General features: G+C 38.6%; 1 protein-coding gene across 2 annotated transcripts; it reads right to left on the bottom strand.

The window, feature by feature from the left end:
- Window positions 1–3,733: 3,733 nt before the first annotated feature.
- frs3 (fibroblast growth factor receptor substrate 3) lies at window positions 3,734–20,761 on the bottom strand. Of its 2 annotated transcripts, none has more exons than XM_017304922.2 (7): window positions 20,671–20,761; window positions 17,481–17,606; window positions 17,265–17,353; window positions 15,880–16,066; window positions 15,087–15,248; window positions 13,010–13,128; window positions 3,734–12,936 (listed from the first exon to the last, which is right to left on the bottom strand). In XM_017304922.2, exons 3-7 carry the CDS (start codon window positions 17,328–17,330, stop codon window positions 11,638–11,640), a joined length of 1,833 nt encoding a protein of 610 aa, XP_017160411.1. In that variant the 5' UTR covers window positions 17,331–17,353; window positions 17,481–17,606; window positions 20,671–20,761; the 3' UTR covers window positions 3,734–11,637. The 2 variants fall into 2 exon arrangements, with proteins under 2 accessions (XP_017160411.1, XP_008407029.1); XM_008408807.3 differs by lacking the exon at window positions 20,671–20,761 and adding an exon at window positions 20,428–20,500.
- Window positions 20,762–20,861: the final 100 nt, after the last annotated feature.

Below are 20,861 nucleotides of genomic sequence, written 5' to 3'. Positions count from 1 at the left end.
AATGACTTCAACAAGTTAAACAGCAAAAGTATGACATAATTCAATAAAAGTAAAAATAAAACTAATTAGATGCTTTTAGCTTTCCCATAAACCTGTGTATCTTTTAAACTATTCTACTTTTTTTCTATTAATTTATATTATCTGGTTTCCTATTATTCTGGTGTTCTTTAGTTCATAAACTATAACTTGTCTGGCAGGTTCAGAGTGAACCAAACTATTTTTTAATCTCGTCAGCACAGCATCACCAGAAAATTATTCTGGGGTAAAATGTTTGTTTTCCAGATTATCAGATCCTTTATGCAGTAAAAGAGGCTGACTTACTAAACGCTATAAACTAAAATCACTATCCGTTCTATAAAGAGGGAAACGTTATCATTCAACAGCATTAGAGTCAACTGGCAGCAATAAAATACACTTTTGAGAATATTTAACCAAGAGAGATGGGGCTCGCTAAGAAAGTGATTGTTTTAATTTCCTTACAGTTTAGTGAAAAAGACACATTCAGTTCTTCAATATGAAATGTCTGCCTAGCAATGTCTAATCTCTACAAAAGAAGATGACAAAACGTAAGACTGAATCATTTATTAAACAAAAATTCCAGCAAAAAGGTGTTTTCTGCGGTAAAAGTGTTTCTTCCTTTGACCTGTTCCAAGTAACCCCGCTGCATCTCAATGGGATCAAGTTTTGGTCTTTGACTAGGCCTAAGACTTTCCATTTGTGGATGTACCTCCAGTGAAAGTTAAACTTGCGAAGTCTGTTGCTAATGTACAACCATAGACTTCCAAATCAACCAAAGCGAGAGTCGACTGTATGTCTAACGATGACATTTTAGGACTTTTGGAGACTTCTTTTAGCATGTTGTGGTCTGCTCTCGGGACAAATTTGCTTGTCCAGCTAGAGATGGGCCAACTGAATGTTGAATTTATTAGATCTCTTTAATATCCTACCAGACTCATAAGCTACTATAATCTACCTTCTGAAAGCATTAAGTGTGAATAAGAGTTGTCCAAATGTATTCTTCACCATTATTTTTTGTTACATTTTAAAGAAAATGTTAGAAGGTATTTTTAGACTTTAATGTTTGTATTCCTTGATTTCTTTTATATTGTTAAACTTTACATATATTCAAAGTTATTAGTCAACATACAGGCTGTGCTGTTATTTTTAACATAGCAGAGACGCCCTGCTCAAACGTAAAATATGCCCAGGAATTATCAGTATTAACAACATAATTCAGCTGCTATGGCAGCCATATGCAACAGAATGCATTTAAGAATGTGTCTTATCTTGAGTAAATAGACGTTTATGGGGTTTTTTGAAAGCAACTTATCTTTTTTTGGAGTCTGGCAGGTGTTGTCCTTGGCCTTGTGACAGAGAAACAACCACTCATGATAAGCGACGGCGAGATTGTTCTAAAATGAGTTTACAGCAGTTTCAGAATAGAAAATGCGACACTGAAGATAGCATTGGACTCAACGATGTCATATGTGACCATACGTGACCTTAAGCTTAAAAAGTAGACACAGCAGTACACGATGAGCTTTTGGAATGTTATAACTAAACAAAATAGCAGCAAGATGTTTCACTAAGAGCACCCGTACCACTGATGAGGTAGCAGAGTTGGTCTGCAGATGGTTAGAGACCAAACAGGACCACTCATCGTTTATTAAAAACACAAGAGAACAGACAATGGCTAGATGAACAGCTAAGTGATTTAGTAGGAATTACAGAGGCTCCTCTGGCCGACTCATTACCTTTTCCAATAGAAGCTTCAAGGTTGATGTAAACCAGATCAGGTCTGACAATACTGTCCTGTCGCTCAGTTACTCTGGATTCTTATTTTACATACGTCAATTGAGACAGATGAGTAAATCTGACATCTCTTTCCATGTCTAACGTGACATTTATTTGTACTGCTCCTTTAAAGAAAGTTATTTTACAACTGACTGCTAGCCAAACATTAAACAATGGCTGAGTGATAAATATCTTCAGTTAAACTCTGAAAAGACAGAATATCTGAATCATTTGTATGCCGTTTGCAAATGTTTGACCAATTTTTATTATTCAGTTTTATTGTACTTCACTGTGAGGCATTTTGTAGCTTTTTATGCTCTGTTGTAGGTGATAAGAAAACAAGCATGCTTTCTATGTTTTTGCAGAAAAAAATGAACTTAAAATAATCCCAGAACATTTTACCTCTCTGTGTCCTCATCTAAAAGTTGTGAGACACCGGCTATTGAGGCTTGGAGTTGACAATCCCTGGTCTATATTAAAGCAAGTGTAGAAATGGCCAAGTCAAAGCCCAGACCCAAAAAAAAAAAAAAACTGAGAATCTGGAGCAAAACTTGAAAACTGATCTTTGCAGAAGCTTCCCACTTACGCTGAGCTTGAACTATTTTGTAAAGCGTGTAGTAAGGTTTTGGTTGCTACATGCAGGTTAAGGACAACAAGTACTTTTCCAAGGCAATGTCACTAACTTCCATGTAGCCTGTCCCTGCTTGTAGCACGTTCAACGTATTTGTTGTGAAAACTGGAAACAAAAACTAGTTACACCACCTGTTCAACAAAGTGATGCTTCTGTCTCATAAACCTGTAAACATTATGCATGCTTGTTTACCAGGCGTTCTGTCACAAAGTGCATTAATTATTAAGCTAAAACCATCCAGATTAACGATGCATATAATAGTAAAAACAACAAAACTGCTTTTATCTCCTTTGTTAAAATAATTGGTAACACTTTATTTGAAGGGGTGTGCATAAGACTGACATGGCACTGTCGTAAACATGACGTAACACCTGTCATGAACATAAAAAAGTCTTTATGAATGTTTATGACAGTTGTCATGAAGTGTTATTTGGTAAATAATGACACTTTTATTGCAAAGTTGCTTTAAAAGTTGCATTGAAAGTCCATGCCAACTTTGCATTAAATTCTAATTTACAAAATCATGCAAAGTTGCCACTTTTAATGGACTTTTAATGCAACTTTGCATTAAAAGTGTCATTATTTACCGAATGACACTTCATGACAACTGTCATAAACATTCATAAAGACTTCTTTATGTTCATGACAGATGTTATGCCATGTTTATGACAGCGTTATGTCAGTCTTATGCACACCCCTTCAAATAAAGTCTTACCGAATAATTTAGCAACCATTAAGCCGAGCATATGATATATGGACCCTGTTTAAATCGGCTCTTCTAATGCCCTACGCTGAAGCAGGATGATACTGTCTGTATGCTGAATTATTATTAAAACGGCTTACAGGTTTACACCAAGTCTGACATGCACTGAAAAGTGTCAGCTGAACACAAACAGTTAAACTTATTGAAACTTTGGACAAAGGAAAAAAGTAAAAACAACAAAGGCAAAATAACCACGTTTACACGGATGGTTGATCATTTGTCTTGTTAAACAGGCAGCTGCAGACATCTGAACATCATCTGCTTCAAGTGAGTTCAAACACACATCCCTTGAAGGCAGCTATATTGCCAACATATGACTGAAACACATCGCCTGCAGCGAGACAATTATCTTTGCATTGCTTTGCACATAAAGTCAAGTTCTTCTGCCATTCAAGTTTAATGCTTTGTAGTCAAAATAAATAAAATATATAAATGAACTTAAAAAATCTCATCTGAAACTGGTCCTGGAGCGAGGCATTGCTCCACCAAAGAAAAATCCTAGATTGGACACAGATTTTTAAAAATGACAGTGGTGGACAGCAGCATATTTTCATAGTTTCATTTTAATATTAGAATTACATTTACTTTTACATTTTGGACAAATAATTGAATAAATCCAGAATAAAATTCATCGAATGTCAGGCTCACTTTGTTTTCGGGATGATTAGAAACACACAAAAACTGAGTAATTCAAAAATGAAAGTAACCCAAATGTGTTTTTGTTTTTTTTGTTTTTTTTACCAAGTCCAAAAAAAATTAAGTAAATCAGCTTTTAATATTCACCGCTAATGGCGCATGAAGAAGACCATCACTGACAGCATTTTTAAGCCATGGATGGACACAGAAACATACAACAAATATTTTTGAAGAACCTTTTTTCCTTCCCCCGCCCTTTTTTTAAAAAAAACAAAGACAAAAATTCGTAAAGTTTTTCGCACTTTCAGCAAAAATATTGAGCATGATCGAGCCTTCAGCTGTGCATTCAATTTTTTTATTTCTTTTTTTATTTCTTTTTTCCTCCGCTGCAGTGAGTCACTCAAGTCTCACTTTCATGAGTCAGGAGTACCGACGGCTCCTCTTGAGTTACACAATTTATCATGCTCAGGCATATTTGGCACTCATTCCATTCAGAAATTCATATAGTAGTCACAAAGTTTTATTCCCACCTGCACATAAATACACAAATCTGTCACAAAAAAAGGAAAAATGTACAGCTCGGACCCGTACATGTACATCACCCTCTGGTGGCAATTACAGCCAGAACCAGACAAGAAAAAGAGATTAAAAAGTAAAATACAGTTATAACATGAGATATTAGTCTTCTGATACTTCCAGTATTTGACAGATTTAACTCACAGCTGGGACAGAAAGTTGAGGTTTAGCAACATGTTATTTGTTTAATGTCGTATGAAGGAAGATATTTTTTTTAAATATGATGCATAAAAAAAGAAGCAAATCACTAAAATGAGAATGGAAACTTAATGAAGATGATGAGTGGCACTGACTGCTGGCTTTGTCTCTCTGGTTTTACTGTACTCTTAGAATCTGATGCCAGATTTCAATTAAGTCCTACTTTTAAAAAAAACTACACCAATTAAAATCCATATTTGAGAAGTACATGTAAGAAAAAGAAAAAAAAAAGTATTCCCATGGTCACTACGAGAACAGTTGTCAGCTGATGAGAAATCAGATTGTCATGAAATTCAGCACAATCCCCTGATATTTAACTCCTCATGTTTGACAACATGCAGCTTCGGTCGTGACTTACGCCTTCATGAATGTCTCTTCTGAAACAAATTTCTTCTCTTGTTAGTCCTTACAAAACCATGATGGCGCATTCTGATTTGACAGGATTACATCCACATTTTAGATGACTACCCAAGAGACGGAGAAGTACATTAATGCCACTCCCGAGTCTTTGCTGTGAACGCAACATCAAAAATGACCCCAACTGATTCAAAGTGCAGCTTTAATGGCACAATTTTAATCTAATTTTAGGCTGCAGAGTTGGGACTGTTGCATGAGGAGTATTTATGTTCTTTCCTGTATATGAAACAGTTTCACAAGGAGACTCCAGTTTCCTCCCAGAGTAATCCCTACTACTGACAGGAACATGCATGATGGATTATCTGAAGTGCCCTTGGGTGTGAATGTGTATATTTGTAGTTATTTGTCTAATCTTTTTCCAGATCAGGCAAATCAGCAGGAGGAAACAGCTAATGAAGCGTCCTCGGGTAGCATTGTAAACTACAGCTACGTGCTACAATTTACAATGACTTTGAAACTCTGACAGACCATCTGATGGCAATGATCCTGTTTACTGCCTTGTTAATGGGGACAAAAGTTTTCCCACAGCTCGGTATCAATGGGAAGCAAAAGAAAACCACAAGTTTGTGAAAATGTCATGCAGGAAACAGATCCACATGCAGATATGGTTACGCAAGACCTGTTTTTTTCAAACTGAAGCTGTTAAGGTGCTTGATATTTTCGGTTAAACCTTCACGGGCACGATGCCAGGCAATGCCCGTTGACGCCATGAACAGGAGCAGACATGTTTTCAACAGATAGCAGAGCTAGTCGAGATGTTGGTAAGCTTTAAAAAATACCCGAGAAGTCGTTATACTTGCGGTCAAGTTTTTTTAAACAAACTCTGAGGGGAATCATGAAGAACAGTGGAAAAAATCTGGCTCGAATATTTGGTTAATCCCTACTACTGACAGTACACACCCATTTAGAAATGACAGTTGTTGTTTTTTTTGTTTACGTAAAGAAATACTTTGGAAATATGTTTAATCTTTTTCACATATGATACAAATCCAGATTGAAGTAGAAAACGTTTTAGAGGATAGGATATAAAACCAAAAAGCTGACGTTAACTTGACGCAATAAGGTGCAAATCTGTGAACTAATAATTTGTTGAAGCAGCTTTTGATTCAGTTTTGACAGTTTTGAATTCAAATTTGTTATTAATTATAGAGAAGTTAATCTGTCCTTGCAAGACTTTAATATTTGCAAAAAGGTTACATGAGGTCACAATAATCTCACTATACAAAGGTAGCAACCAAATCTCAGCATAATATGCATACAACACAACATAATACAATGAAGGGAACCACTGCTGACAATTAGAGAAAGCATAGGGAGGGGGCGCTGGAAAAACTGGGTGTTTCCTCAAAACCACCAAAGAGATGAGACTCCAATTGGTCAGGGGTCTCATCTACAGAGACCCTGGGCAAAACTGAAGGAGCAGCTGAAACATCCAACAAGCATCGACCATGTTCTACATTTTAGAACTATCTGCAATGTCTTGGACAAAATTGTGAGTTATTTTGTCCCAAAGGAAACATGCTAAAGCTGAATTAGAAGGTGCTTCTAAATGATATGTTAAGTGTGTAGCGACCAGATGTTTGTATAGTTTTTCATTTAATACTTTTATCTTGTATGTAGAATTTTGGGATCTGCTGTACATGAAAACAAGAAAAGAGGATTTAGGATTTTGGTTTTTTTATATATTGTGGCCTCTGTGGCAAAATTTTTCTGAAAAAAAAACAAACAAAGTTTTTAGACAATGGAATAAAGCAAAGACAAGTGAGTGGCAACATGCTTCTCCAAATCCGAACAGAGATTATAATTTAAGCAACTGATTCAAACATTCCTTCAGTGAAAATCTCGTAAAAGCAGCGATATGCAAATCAGATGTTGGCACATTGTTTTCAGGACCTGAAATTGAAAACATTTTCCTTTGAGCCTTGTTATGTCTCCGAACTTCCAACAGGCACCTTTAAAAAACTAAACAAAACAACAGCTTCACTTCCAGCAAAAATGTTAAACCAGTGTGAGAATGCAAGGCACAATGCAAATAAAAAATTAAAATAAACACACAAGGTACATGGACGCAATCACATTTTACACTGTAAAAACATAGCGAGCCCTTTTTTTTTTAACTTCAACTTCTTTCTTCTGTAAATCCAGTTCGTCAAAACTATTGATGGGACGGATTTATGATCCATCCCATCTGTGGGCCAAGTAACGTGTAGCTACTTGCCCCCCAGATTACAAAAAGAACCTAATTTTAACTGGCACTCAGCATCTTTAACACCTGTGTGAAACAGCGCCTCAAGCATCAACACTCAACAGTTATGAAAGCCTTGAGACAGCATGGACGTGAATCCAGCTCTGAGCGCGGAGCTGCACTCCGCTTGACCTCCAGAGGAGTACGATCACATAACGGCTTGGCAACAGAAAGACCTGGAGGACGTTCGCTTCATGTTCCCATTTCTTCTGATTGCTGGCCCATGAACACAAGAGAAGCTGGTGCTGATGCTCTTTAAAACAAACTGGGTGAGGTTATTATTTAATAACAAAAGTTAGTTACCACAGTTATTTTTAATGACTTTAAAACCACATGTCAAAAATACACATAGATCACCTGCTGATTTTTGTAAGATTAAACACCGCTGCTTTAAAAGTTGTAACACGAGATAATCTACTACAAGCACTCTCAGCGGTCACCTACTGCGTGGTGATGTTAAGAGTCGAGTAACGATAAAGAAAACATTTTTCTTTTTTTTTTTGGTAAATTTTCTACATCTGCTCCTCGAAGGCGAACACACACACACACATATAGCTTACGGCTCTACAAGCTACAGATTTCACACTTCACGTGTCGTTCCAATTTAGATCCGTAAAACAATAATAGTCCTATTATTGCAAAAATGTAAACATCCCTCTGTGCATCAATGCTTCAGCCATCAATGTTGTCTTCAAGATGTCTTTTTTTTTTATCCAGTACAAAAACTAAATAAAATACAAGCTCTCAACTTCTGATGTGGTTATTTGAAGCTTCTGCTGCATTGTGTATTTTAGGACATCCTCAGGTCTCAGGAAAACATCATCACACATTAGAGCAAATGGCCTCAGATGTCAGATCATAGACAAAAATCCCACCAAACCTATGACTGAAAGGCATCAGAATAAAAAGTCTCAGCAAAAACGTCTTCTGATGAAAAGGTCTTGGGAATAAAGTCTGTGTCAGAATAAAATCCGTCCTAAAACCCACACCGTAGCGGTGGGAAAAAATGTTAAAGAAGGGGTATTATGACCTTTACTAACACACTGCGCCATTTTACACAACTATCGGGTAACCATCTTTCTTTCAGCTGTTATGAAAGTGCTGCATATATCAACATGACTTAAAATAAATTTGACGAAGCAATTTGAAGCCTCGAAGGTGGGCCTGCATGTCCTAACCTCCTGCTCTTTGCCTTAAAGACATCATCCCAACGATGCTCCTCCAAGTGCTGGGACTGAGAGGAAGTTCCTATGACGGGCTCAGCAAACGCCCAGGTCCAGAGTATTATCTTGTTGAGAGAATAACAGAAAACTATATAAAGTTTCAACAGGATTTTTCAAAATACCCCCTCTTTAACTGATACACACAGGTAAAATCTGAATTTTACGCACCATGTAGAAAAAGACACAATCACTGAAATACAAATATTTTTTTTTTCATGACTAATGAAATTATTTCAAAGCTTTTTTTTTTTTGGAAATAAAACATGTTTTACTAACATGGTGATCTGCAGTGTTTTCCTTTGTTTAACACCTGTAGCAGTCTATGAAGCCAAAAACAACTCCCTGTCAGAAGTTGAGAGTCTGCACCTGTTTCAAATTAACACTCTGGCTGAAGGACAAAAAGATCACCTTGAGTTAAACGCCACAGTGAATCTGCCTTCCGATGATTCCACAAGCGTAAATCTAAAAACATCTCTCTTTCCATCAGCTTTACACGCAAAGCTAATATGAGCAATCAGAATAAAGATGGATGCCTGTGATTCCCTTGCGTTTTCTTTCAGTCAGTTCAGGATAAATCTGTCTGCATGGAACGATGTTTTGACCACACTGACCCCCTCCGAAATGAGCCGTGACATTCCTGCCGCCCACAAATAAAACCAGAAGACGACAACGGCACTATTCCTATTGACAACATGGTAAAAAGTCTGACATCACATTATTTTTCTCATTTTGACATGTACCTGTAGCTTATATGGGCTACTGTTAGTATGTACAAGTAGCAGCAAAAACCACCAGAACAGTGATTATCAGACTAAAAGATTATCCTTCTCGTGTTTCCCTTTAGCATGGCTATCGATGTGGATGAGGTGGAATGTGTGGTTTTTATTATTTTAATTTGAAAGACTTTCAAAAAACTGGATTGTTGTATTTATTTGTACCCTTCTTCACCCATTTTCACTTTGTGCCTCATCTCTCCCCCCGATTTCCCCCTAAAAAAATCCCTATGGCACATTTTACTTTTTAATTCTTCCGACTGGTAGCAATTACAATTTGGCACTTAAAATATAAATACAGTCATTCTTTTTTTTTTTTTTTTTTCAAAAATATACTTAAGCATATTAATAACAGTAATACACCAGAGTCCAGTGATAATTTGAGGTGAAACTTTGGTCTCCAGATTACCTACTGGACTACAAAACGCTGGTCATTGTATGGAGGAATAATAAATTACTTTTTTTTTTTTAAATGAATAAATAAATATGTTATAAATAAATAAATATTTGAGACGGTTTATAAATAACTTGGAAAAAAAAGCAACTTTATGACTTTGCAACATGCTTAAACTCCCTTTAAAACAGCCCTGATAACTGACAAATCATAGATTTAGCTCAGTTCCCATGAGGTTACAGCTTAATGCCACTGTTTGAGGTTATCAACGTCTCTAACCGAGAACACTTTACACTTTAAACTATTGGAGCTGATGTCGAACAGTGTCCCTTTGGCCCCGATTTTTGTGGCAAAAAGGACCCAACCTGTGGCTGCAGTGGTGACAAAGTGGCCTAAAGTCAAAAGTGCAACGTGACAAGCATGGACCCACCCTCCCTTGCGTCAGGAATGATATGCAGGAGATGTGACTGAGGATGATATGCTACGGTTTTGATTTCTGCATGCCAACAGCAGAGAGCCAAACTTAATTTACTCCGCGTGTGCTACGTGAACCGTCATACAGTTAAGTACCACTCTCCAAATCTCCCAATCTTTTCTTTTTATCCCATCCACACCCCGACCCCCCTTTAAAACTCTGCTTGGTTAAGACGGCTTCTACAATATGATTCGATACAATTCCATAGGATTGTGTGCAAAATGCTTTTTAGGCATACAGTAATAAACATACGAGCCACAACGTTAGACTTAAGTGCTTGTGATGAGGTATGAACACCGGTCAGAATGGAAACCGTTGACCTGCCTTCATGCCATCAATGGTTCCTCTCTGATGACGGTTGCATCTCTGATGTTTAGACTATTACATGTTAAAAAAAAAAAACATGAATGAAATGCAATATCCAACTTGATAATACCGTATGGCAATGACTTCTTCCACCAAAAATGAAGACCTCTGTTGGACAACAGCGAAGCATAAAGCATCATATTTAGAAGAATACAGCGTCTTGCAAAACACCTCGTCATACCTGAACCAATCAATGCATGTCATTGGGATTTTATGAGACAGACCAGCACAATAGTAATAAAGTTCAATGCAACTAACTAACTGACTTCCAAAGTCATCTAATCAATCACTTTTCACCTGTGACTAATTTTGTCTCTGTATAAACACAACTTTACTCCTGTGGATGTAGAGGCGCTGCAGTGATCCACAGCTGAGGTGGGAAGATCTGCCGACATGATGAGGAGTCATGCCCACCACAAATTTGTGATTTCTGAAAGCTTTGCAAGAAGAAGTTTTAAACACAATGCATGTGAGGGACACAGCAAATGTTTGGAATAGGCTGATCTTGACAAATGAGATCAAAATTGAAATTTCTGGTCTATATAAAAAAATTATATCTGTAGATTAACCTGAAAACATCATCCTCACTGTGAAACAGAGTGGTGGCACCATCATGCTGTGGAGACAGTTTTCCTTAGTAGGACCAGCAAAGCTGGTCAGAGTTGATAAGAAAAAGGACGGAGCTAGTTCCAGTTCAAACCTGGGAGAAAGCCTGTTAGAGGCTGTAAATCTTTTAAACCTGTCAAAAAATACACATTTTTACTCCCTTCACAGTTGGGTATTACTTTGTGTTGTTGTATCACATAAAATCCCTCCAAAAAGGCATTTAAAGTTTGCGTTCATAAGATTACAAATTGTGAAAAACTCTAAGAGACACAAGTACTTCTGCAAGGCACTGCCTTCGTACATTTATATGAAACTTGATGCTCTTAAGAAAGTTTTAACCTGATGTTTGACAAATAAAGATAACTTCAAATTCTCCTCAGACTTTTCTCATTTCCATTCACAATTCACTTTCACTGAGTTTCTAATTAGGTACCTGTACCGATTTAGTCATCCCAACGCTTGAATGGATGGATGACAGTGAAGGGTCCAGTGTGCTAACATGAGGATGAGGCCTTCATCTGTCTCCAGTCTGAACTTCATTTACAGAGGCAGGTCTGTGCTGTTGTGGCGAGTCTTTCTGGAAGTCCCATCATCCCTGGGCAGCGCTTTCTGCAGGTTGGACATGGCAGCGGTCTTCTTCAGGTCAATTACGGCGTAGCACTCGCTGCGTCTGGGTACCGGCGGGCCACATTGTTTGGGTGGTAGGCGCTGGTGCTGTGGCTGGGCACCCCCGCTGCCGAGGGCTTGGCGGGGAGGTTCTTCCTCCAGGTCCACCTGGATGTAATTCAGCTGCCGCGATGGAGGCATGTGACCGTGCTCGCAACCTCCGACCCCTGAACGTGATCGCCTTCGGAAATCAAAGCTAAATATTCGCCCCGCGCTGTCTGGTCGACACGCCCGAGGATGCGGAGGACAGGGGTGCCGGAGCCGGGGTGGCTGCACCTGCTCCGTGTTGACATAGTTCTGAAGGGCGTCGCGGTGGATACCCCGACTGTCCTGGTGGTACCCATTGGGCGTTCCTGGGCCTTCTGAGAACTCATACTCGTCAAAGTCATCCTCCTCTTCTTCATATTCGTCCTCATCCTGATCTTCATCGTCCTCCTCCTGCTCATCGTCCCGCTGCAAGGCGCTGTACTCCCACACAGGTGGCAGTGAGGGCAGGTTTTCGTAGTTGAGAAGAGCTGTCCGGCGGTGGCCTCCGCCCATGCCCCTCTCACAGGCGTAGCCCTGAGGCGGCAGGGATGAAGGGCCGTGGATGTGTGAGTGCAACAGTGAGTGTGAGTGGCTATCCCCAGTGCTGCTGCTGCTGCTCGAGCCCACAGACTGCGACACGCTGCTGGGGCTCAGGCGCTGCTTTCGGCCGCTCCGCAGGCCGTTGATGTTTTCGTAGGTGAGCTCGCCGCTCTGAGAGCTGTCTGGGTGCTCGTGACTCGGATGCCGGTGCATGTGGTGATGGAAATGATGATAGGAGTGGGAGTTGCACAAGTGCATCCCAGGCTCGTCCCCCTCCGTCTCTGAACCTGTAGCACCCTCTGTTGGCTGAAGGTTGTGAGGATTGTGCCCGAGCCTCTCCCTCTCCATGAGATGGCGCTGAGCTGGAGTGGGCCCCAACATGAACTTGACCTCTTGCGAGGACGGCTGTAGGAACACCTGGGGGTCTTTGCGCTCCTCAAGCGGACAGCATCTCATGTTGGACTGTGGGTTACCTTGGCCTCCAACCGGCATGGCTCCACGTGTCGTTTCGGGCAAAGCGCTAGGCCGCACCTCAGGCAGAGAGTGCACACAGTGACGCATGGAAAGATCTCCGTCCATACTCACAGTATTCACATAGGTGTGAGTCTGTTAGGAAATACAGACAGGTTCAAGCCTGGGATTCAAAGGAAATATGCTATGAGGTGCAAACAGGACTTACCTGGTCTTCCAAAGCCATGAGGCTGTGTCCATGGTCATCAAGAGATGGTTGGGAGGAATCCCCTCTGATGGGATAACCTGGATATCCGTTTGGAAAGGACTGGACGGGAAAAGCTGGAGCTGTAGACAATACAGACCAAGAGAAACCAGGAAGGTGACAGTCAATCAACTCAAAATATTTGGCTGGATTTATTATTTTCTTTACAGTACTTAAAAAGGATGGTTATTTCAACAAACACTTAAAAGATATTTGATTGCATTTGTAAAAAAAAAAAAATTATAATAATTGTGTTGATATTAATGAAAACATTCTAAATGTGTGAAGGGAGAAGGAGAGATACAGGGTGTTAGTGAATATTTAAAACGTCTTAAACTAATGCATCCAAAATTTAGGCCAGAAAATGTATTAAATTCAGTTTGAAAAACTAAGTTGGTCTTTAATGTGTTAATCACAGGTCTTAAATCTTGTCTTGGCAGAGCTACTTAATCTAAAATATATTCTAAGCGTTAATTTGTCACTTGCCAAGCATTTTGTGGTTCAAGGCGGTTGAGGCTACCAGTATATCACTACTAGCATACTCTTAGCTAGCTAGCTTTTTCACATCTGTCATAGGTAAGCACAAATTTTTCACCACTTGTCTGGACAAAGTTAATACATTTCTGTGGAGTTATAGGTAATGGCAATGGTCTAAAAGGTCTTAAAATGTTTTAAATGTAAGTTAGTGAAACCTACTGAAACTCTGAACTACTGAAAAAAATTTTACCACAAAGATTAATTCTGAGAAGGTGAAAAGAAACTGTGAAAAATACAGTAAATTGACTTTCTTTCTTTCGCCACTTGAGGGCAGTAGAGGAGCAGCCTCTAAATCAGGGGTTTCCAAAGTGAATCCTCAAGGGCTGGTCTCCCGCATGTTTTAGTTCTTTCCCGGGGTCAACACACTCGAATTAAATGATGGTTCATTAACAGGCATCTGAATAACTTTATGGCATAAAGAAGAGTTAGTTCAACCATTTCAATTAACTCTGTTGGGACAGAAACACGTCTAAAAGTGACAGGACACCTGCCCTTGCTGGACACCATGGCTTATCCAAGTATATCCCAAAAAAAAAGAGTGGAAAGAAAAAAGTTGCACCAGCAACAGGGAAAACTGCAGCCTTGAGAGGATTGTCAAGCAAAATCCATTCAAGAATTTGAGGAAGCTTCACAAGGAGTAGACTTCAGCAAGAGCGGCGAGGCACAGAATCTACATTGCTTAAAGTCCAATGTGACGTTACCGTGATGGTTTGGGGTGCCATATCATCTGCTGGTACACTGCATTTTCTAAAGTCCACAATCAATGCAGCCGTCTACCAGAGACTTCTAGAGCACTTTATGCTTCCCTCTGTTTTCCTTAGTAGGACCAGCAAAGCTGGTCAGAGTTGTATGAAGATGCTGATTTCATTTTCCAGCAGGACTTGGCGCTTGCCCACACTGCCAAAGGCAACAAGAGCTGACTCAATATTCTTGATTGGCCAGTAAATGCCCCTGACCTTTAACCCTATAGAGAATCACCAGACACAACAAGGCAGATGACAAAGCAATCCGGGCTTCCATTGCAGCTCAGCAGGCAATCATGGCATCTCCGTGACATGGGCTGCACTGACGCAATGATTCAAGGAAGAGGAGGAGAACCGAGTATTGAGTGCATAAAAATCAACACACTTTTGCTTGGAATTAAGATTTGAAAAAAGCTTATTGTTGATTATCCAGATACTTTGTTGTGGGAAAAGTGTATATTTAACAAGCTTTATTTAGCTTAAAAGTAGGGACTTCAGTAGTTGTCTACAATAATCGCTACTAAGCCTTCTGCATTGCATTTTAAGGTGTCAAAAATAAACCTATGTGAATAAATGTATATTTAACCTGTTTCAGTCACTTAAATATGAGATACTTGTTAGGAAGGATAATGTTGGGTTATTTATTATTTTTGTAAATCGTTCAACTCTTAAATTTAAAATTGATTGAAGCCTGCAGAAATCTTATCAATGCATTGCTGCATGCAAGTTTGGCAGGCATTGCATGAGCAGGTGTGACTCACTGTTGGGAGTCTGTGGTGTCCGAGACATGTCCATCTCTGGAGTGTGGCCACTTCGACTCATCATCATTGACTCCTCCACCACGTTGATGCTGTTACATTGCATCAGCTCCTGGAGCAGGTTGAAGATCTCTTCAGCCCGGGAACACTTGAATGCAAAGATTCCTGGTTTAAACACAAACAAAACATGGCATGCAAGAGGAATTTAAGGGATAAAACAAGATCCAGGCATAGCATGGTAAGTTTATTTATATAGCCTCAGAGGTTCATGCAAAATAAAGAGGGAGAAAATTACATTAAAAACAACAGTAAACGGTAGTTTATTTTCCTTACTCAAAGGAAAAAGGCCAACAATTCAGTACATGTCATAACCCCGTTGAGTCTAGATGACCCGTAACCATTAATAGACCAACAGTACAGCAACAATTTGGCAACAGAAACACCAAAAAAATCATTTAGTGCCCTTCAAGACCATTGACATGCCTAGCACTTATGCAAAATACATTAATGGCACATTGAAAAACAATCTCAGAAAATAAATTACGTTGGAACATTTTTATCCTTTTACAAGCAGCAATTACTCTTAACAACTCCTCAAAATGGGAAAGACAAGAGAACATGAAATTCAGCAATGCTGTTGTGTGTTGATAAATCAAATAGTTAAAAAATATATATTGATGATCTGAAAAGACCCATCTCTACAACTAGAGAAAAAAAAAATATATATATATATATAACATCTTGCGGTCAGCAATAATACCATTCCACACATAAAAACTGAGAAAGTGCTGCCCACCCTGCCCTGTCTGACAGCGGCGGCCGCTCTCAAAGGAAAAGAGGTTGGAGTCGTAGCCGTAGCGTCGCAGGCAGAGGTACGGCCACCGGATGGCGTCTCTTTTGCGTGTGTGAAGAATGAGCTCAGTCTGGGTGAGCTCCATGATCCCAGAGCCGAGCTCGTTGCCTTCATCATCAACATTGATGACCTGAAAGACGGTGAAACACAATAATATCACGAGATGGATGGAAACAACAAAATAAAGCATGAAAAAAAAAATAAAACACAACAATGGTGTACACTGAGCATGTTTTTTAGATTGCATTTATGCAAGCGTGTTGCAAGGTTTTCATTTATTTTTTAAGAAAACTATTATTCCGTTTTTGTTTGATGCAAAAAAAATTATTTTATCTTCTATGTGTCATAATTAAATATGCATCAATCCATCAGCCAACAATTGAAATCAAACTGTTTTCTCCTTGATTAATCTGATTGTTACTAAACTCAGAATAAAGTGCATGTAGTAAGTTGATGTGTTTACCGACCCAGTTTCAGTTCAGATGTATTAAAAGAAAAACTGAAAAAAAAATGTTTTGGCACGTTTTTGATACAAAAAAACCAGATTATAATCAGTGTCTCATTTCGTGCTATGTTAAGTATTACATCTATTGTTCTGTGGTGTTAAAGCTTTTTTTAAATACTTGTTTAATAATTCATTTAAATGCAGAAAAAATAAATAGATAAGTTGTTCAACACATATGTGGAAAGTCAAGAGGGTTGACATAAAAACTTTTTTTTCTAAAAAAAAAAAAAAAAGAAGGGTCCAAAATAATCCAATGTAGTGACACATCACCAATTACATTTCATCAACCAACTTGTACTTGGATTTCTTCCTTGGTATTAGAAATATGCATAAAATGCATAAATAGAAAATCCACCAGAGGATATTCATTCACTTCATAGTGAAAAGAAGTATTTCCAGTTTTCTGATCCATCTTTATGGGACCAGGAACAGAAAAACATGTGATAACAGGTGCTGTTATCACTAAATGTTTTTAAGACATTTTTACTGATTTGGAGAAGAAATCATTTGTTTATAAATGTTTTAATTTAGGAATCTAGTTCATTTATGACGGCGTTAACTTTTTCTATTTAGCTGTGAATGTTCTGTAAACTGTGTGCTGCTGTCAGTCTTGCCCAAAATTCTTACGTAAAAACTATTTTTCATCTTAGTGGGATTTCCCTGGTGAAATAAAGGTTAATAAAAATAAGAATTTCACAGAAATTGAGAAAAAAAAATACATGAGACTACAGGTTTTAGAGGCTGACTGCGCCCAACAACATGGGCCAGAACTGCAATGACAGTACAGCAAAGGATTTGCATGCTAAAGTTTTAAAATGGAGACCTTAAATTTGGTGAGATGGTTGTCTCGGATGGGGTCTCTGTACAGACAGCTCCAGCAGCTCCCCATAGCTTCAGCAGGCCAGCTGAAACCTGTCGGCAGTGAAATTTTACAAGCAGGCCTTCTCAAATTCATCAGCTTTAAGCTGCACATGCATACACAAGGACAACAGAGACAAAATAATGTGCCCCGTCACACATTTGGCCTCAAGTTTCTTACTCAGTCCAGGCCATCGGTGTAAAGGGATTCACGTCTCAATCCCAGGATCTTCTACTGGGCAGCTGCTTCACGAGCCAGTAAGCCTCCTGCGTGGACATCTTCGAGAGAGGATGACGGCTCTGTCCCCTGAAACAAAGACAAGGACCAAGACATTAAGATTCAGGGAATATGTTTACAGTTGTGGTAATAAATTTACATGCAGTCAATCAATCAAAATGACTACAAGTAATTTTACACTTCTAACAATATATTTTAAATGTTTGTGGAACAAATAAACAGACTGCAACGTTGAATTTTTTTTCTAGGACCCTTTTCTGTTGGAACAGTAAATTATGTCTAAGATTCAAACATTAATCTCTTAATTAGAAGTGCATTTGAAGAATTTGGGTGCATCCATGCCACAGGGAGCAAAGTAGCCCCAGACCATAACACTATGACCACCATGGTTGACAACAGTGTTTGTAGATTTGAGAGTCTCATCTTTACTGTCATTTTGGACAGAAAGCTCAATATTAGTTTCCTCTAACCAAAATCAATTTCACTAGAGAAGTTTTGTTTGTCTACGTTGGCAGTGTGTAGCTGTTAGCTTTGAATAAGTTTACCTCTCAATCTGTGGCAACATAAAACCATCACCATGGACAATGGCGTTCTAGCATCATCCAGTTGTTAGTGCTTTTTTTTTTGAACATCCTAACCAAATTATCTTCATCTGAGAGTGATAGTTTGGTTCAAACGATTAAAATTTGGGGAAAATATGAATCCAACAATCCCAAGCAAATCAATTTGGGCCTTAAGAAGAGATTAAAAACACAATAAGTCTATGTGAACTTCATGATATTCAGACTAAATAACACTAGAAGGAGTCCATAGTATCTGAAGAATGTTTCCCTTATTAAGAATCTGTTTGCATGCAGACTATGGAATTACCCCACCAATAATACTTGGCAATGCTTCCCAGGTAGGACAGCAAATATGTCTGCCATTTAGCATAATGAGCACTTAAAAAACATTATTTAGGTATATAGCTTGGCTAAAGTAGATGTGTCCAAATCTATGTAGAAAATTAAGCTACAGTCAACATTATTATAACAGAAATATTAAAGATATCCTAGCAGAATTTTAGAAATCTTGCTTTTAGTGTCATGTTTGTAATTTAACTTAACTTTGAAACACAGAGAATTTATGCCACATGGATAAAAGGTAAAAGAATATTATCTAAAATATTTAGGCTGCAAGGACTCCATACCACCAAATTCCTACACAGTTAAAAAAAAAGAAAAAAGTACAGAGTTCTCTTTTATTGTTTCCCAGCTCAAAATAAGTTAAGAAAAAATAAACCAGTATGAGAAAATGTCAACAAAAATCTAATAATTCATCATTAATCCATTCATTTTGGTTTTTGATTGTTTGTTTTTTTTACTTACTGTCTGAAGGGTTGCCCCTTAGAAAGCAATTTTACTACTTTTTTTAACTTCTAGGCCAATAATAAATTCAGGTTGAATAAGATGTGAGGTTATCAGACAGAGAATTGGTAAAAGGATTTACAAGGCACTAGAAATGCTACTTGGGAGCATTTTTTTGTTTTTTTACTTGAATGAAGAAAAAAAAACACGTTAAAATTCACATTCTGTGCCTTAAATATTAAGGAGCTCTAAATTTTGTCCGAGTAAGTCCAGACGCCAAAAAAAAAGTAACGACATGGTTTTATACCACACTCTGAAAATCTAGAACTAATTTCAGCCTTGTGTTTCATAATTTGTAGGAATAGTACATTAGATTACATTTCATATAACCAGCAGCAGCTGCTTATATGTGATGGAAGCAAAACAGCAGCCTAGATCACCTAAAACATTTGACTGAAGTTAAAGAATACAAATAATAATAATAATTAAAATTTAAATAAATGTGATAAATACAAACAAAAAAAGTACTTTTTTTGACAGATCTGTAAAACATACAAATAATAATCTTTGACCTACTTAACTAAAAGGCAATTCCACCGCTTTCTTAAACTGCAGAAAACTTTACATTCAGGCCGAATCATGGTTCTTACACTGGTCTAGTTAAAATGCCGAAAAGAAAAGCACTATTATTTTAACCAATGGGATAGCAGTACCAATGTTTACAAACAGCACTTTAAAGCATTTTCCTTTAATGTGCAACACTCCATCCTTTATTTTTCTAAAATCCAAGTTTCATAGATCTTGTGACGGATCTAACTATAAAGACCTGATTACTGCACAATTAGTAATTCTATATGTGTTAGAATTACTCAAAAACAACTCTTGAAAATGTGATTCTCAAATAAAAATGCGTGATAGTATCCCAGCTTGACCACATAATAGCAGAAGTCCCAGCATCATTTCAAATCAGAGGATTTCAAAATACCATCTGCTTTTTCGATCACTTATTTTCCTTAATATCAGCTTCAGCTCCATCCAGTGTATCTGCTCATATAAATGATGCACTAATGAACCAGGTTTTGATCAGTGCGAGTCAAGAATAATCTGACAAAAGCACGAAAATCCAGAAAGAAGCAAAATACAGCAGGAAAAATCCTGCAATTAGGGTCGTACAGTGAGTTCTGAGAGTTCCCAGTCCAGCTGTGCTTCCTCAGATCAGGCAGGATAAAAAAAAAAAAAACATCAACCAGCAGCTGAGTTTGGCAGCTGATCACAAACAAACATCCACATGTATAAGCTCTGTTGTCGCTTTACATATTAGTATTAACATGACTATTATCATTGTAGCCTACATCAGCAGCACCGCACTGAGCTCCTGCTCTAACCTGGGCCTCCACATCTGACTGGAGACACACAGCTGCATTCACTCACTGCGAGCAGGCTAATCAGCTAAAGCTACACGTCCAACACACAGGCACAGCCAGGGGGATCTGCTGACAAAAAATACAACAATGATGGGAAAGAAAAAAAAAAAAAATCACAACCTTTCTGATCCAATTAGCCGGCCCGAATCGGAACCATCTTTTTCCATGTAATAATTTAAAAAACGCCCCCCCTTCCCCCTCCTCTGAATGAGCAGATTCAAGCCCAGCAGAATGAGCCACCACACGGCTCACTGACCGCCGCCGCTGCCGCTGCTGCTGCTGCTGCTGCTGAGGCTACAACAGCAATAACACACACCAGGCAACGGGGAAAGTGGAGAACGACAGCGATGGGTTGCTACTCACATGTCTGCCACGGTTTTTTATTTTATTTTTTTTTATTAATATATATCAGGTTTAATGCGAAACGAGCACCGAGACTGCGGTGCGTTATCGGCGGCTGCTGCTGCTGCTGCTGCTGGTGGTGGTGGTTGGTAGCGGGATGTGGCACTTGCACGGCAGAGTCTCTGCTGAATGATGCGCTGAGAACGGAGAAA

The sequence above is a fragment of the Poecilia reticulata genome, chromosome 5 (genome assembly GCF_904066995.2).
Source record: "Poecilia reticulata chromosome 5, P_reticulata-male-v2, whole genome shotgun sequence".
Taxonomy (NCBI): domain Eukaryota; kingdom Metazoa; phylum Chordata; class Actinopteri; order Cyprinodontiformes; family Poeciliidae; genus Poecilia; species Poecilia reticulata.
The sequence above is the reverse complement of the archived record's forward strand: the minus strand, read 5'-3'. Positions and strand labels throughout refer to the sequence as shown.

Excerpts from the sequence above, each read along its gene's own strand:
- frs3 (XM_017304922.2), bottom strand. The coding sequence starts at position 17,330 with ATGGGGAGCTGCTGGAGCTGTCTGTACAGAGACCCCATCCGAGACAAC. Across the intron at positions 13,129-15,086 it reads GACACCACAGACTCCCAACA|CTCCAGCTTTTCCCGTCCAG; the intron begins GTGAGTCACACC and ends TATTGTCTACAG. Across the intron at positions 12,937-13,009 it reads TCATGGCTTTGGAAGACCAG|ACTCACACCTATGTGAATAC; the intron begins GTAAGTCCTGTT and ends ATTTCCTAACAG.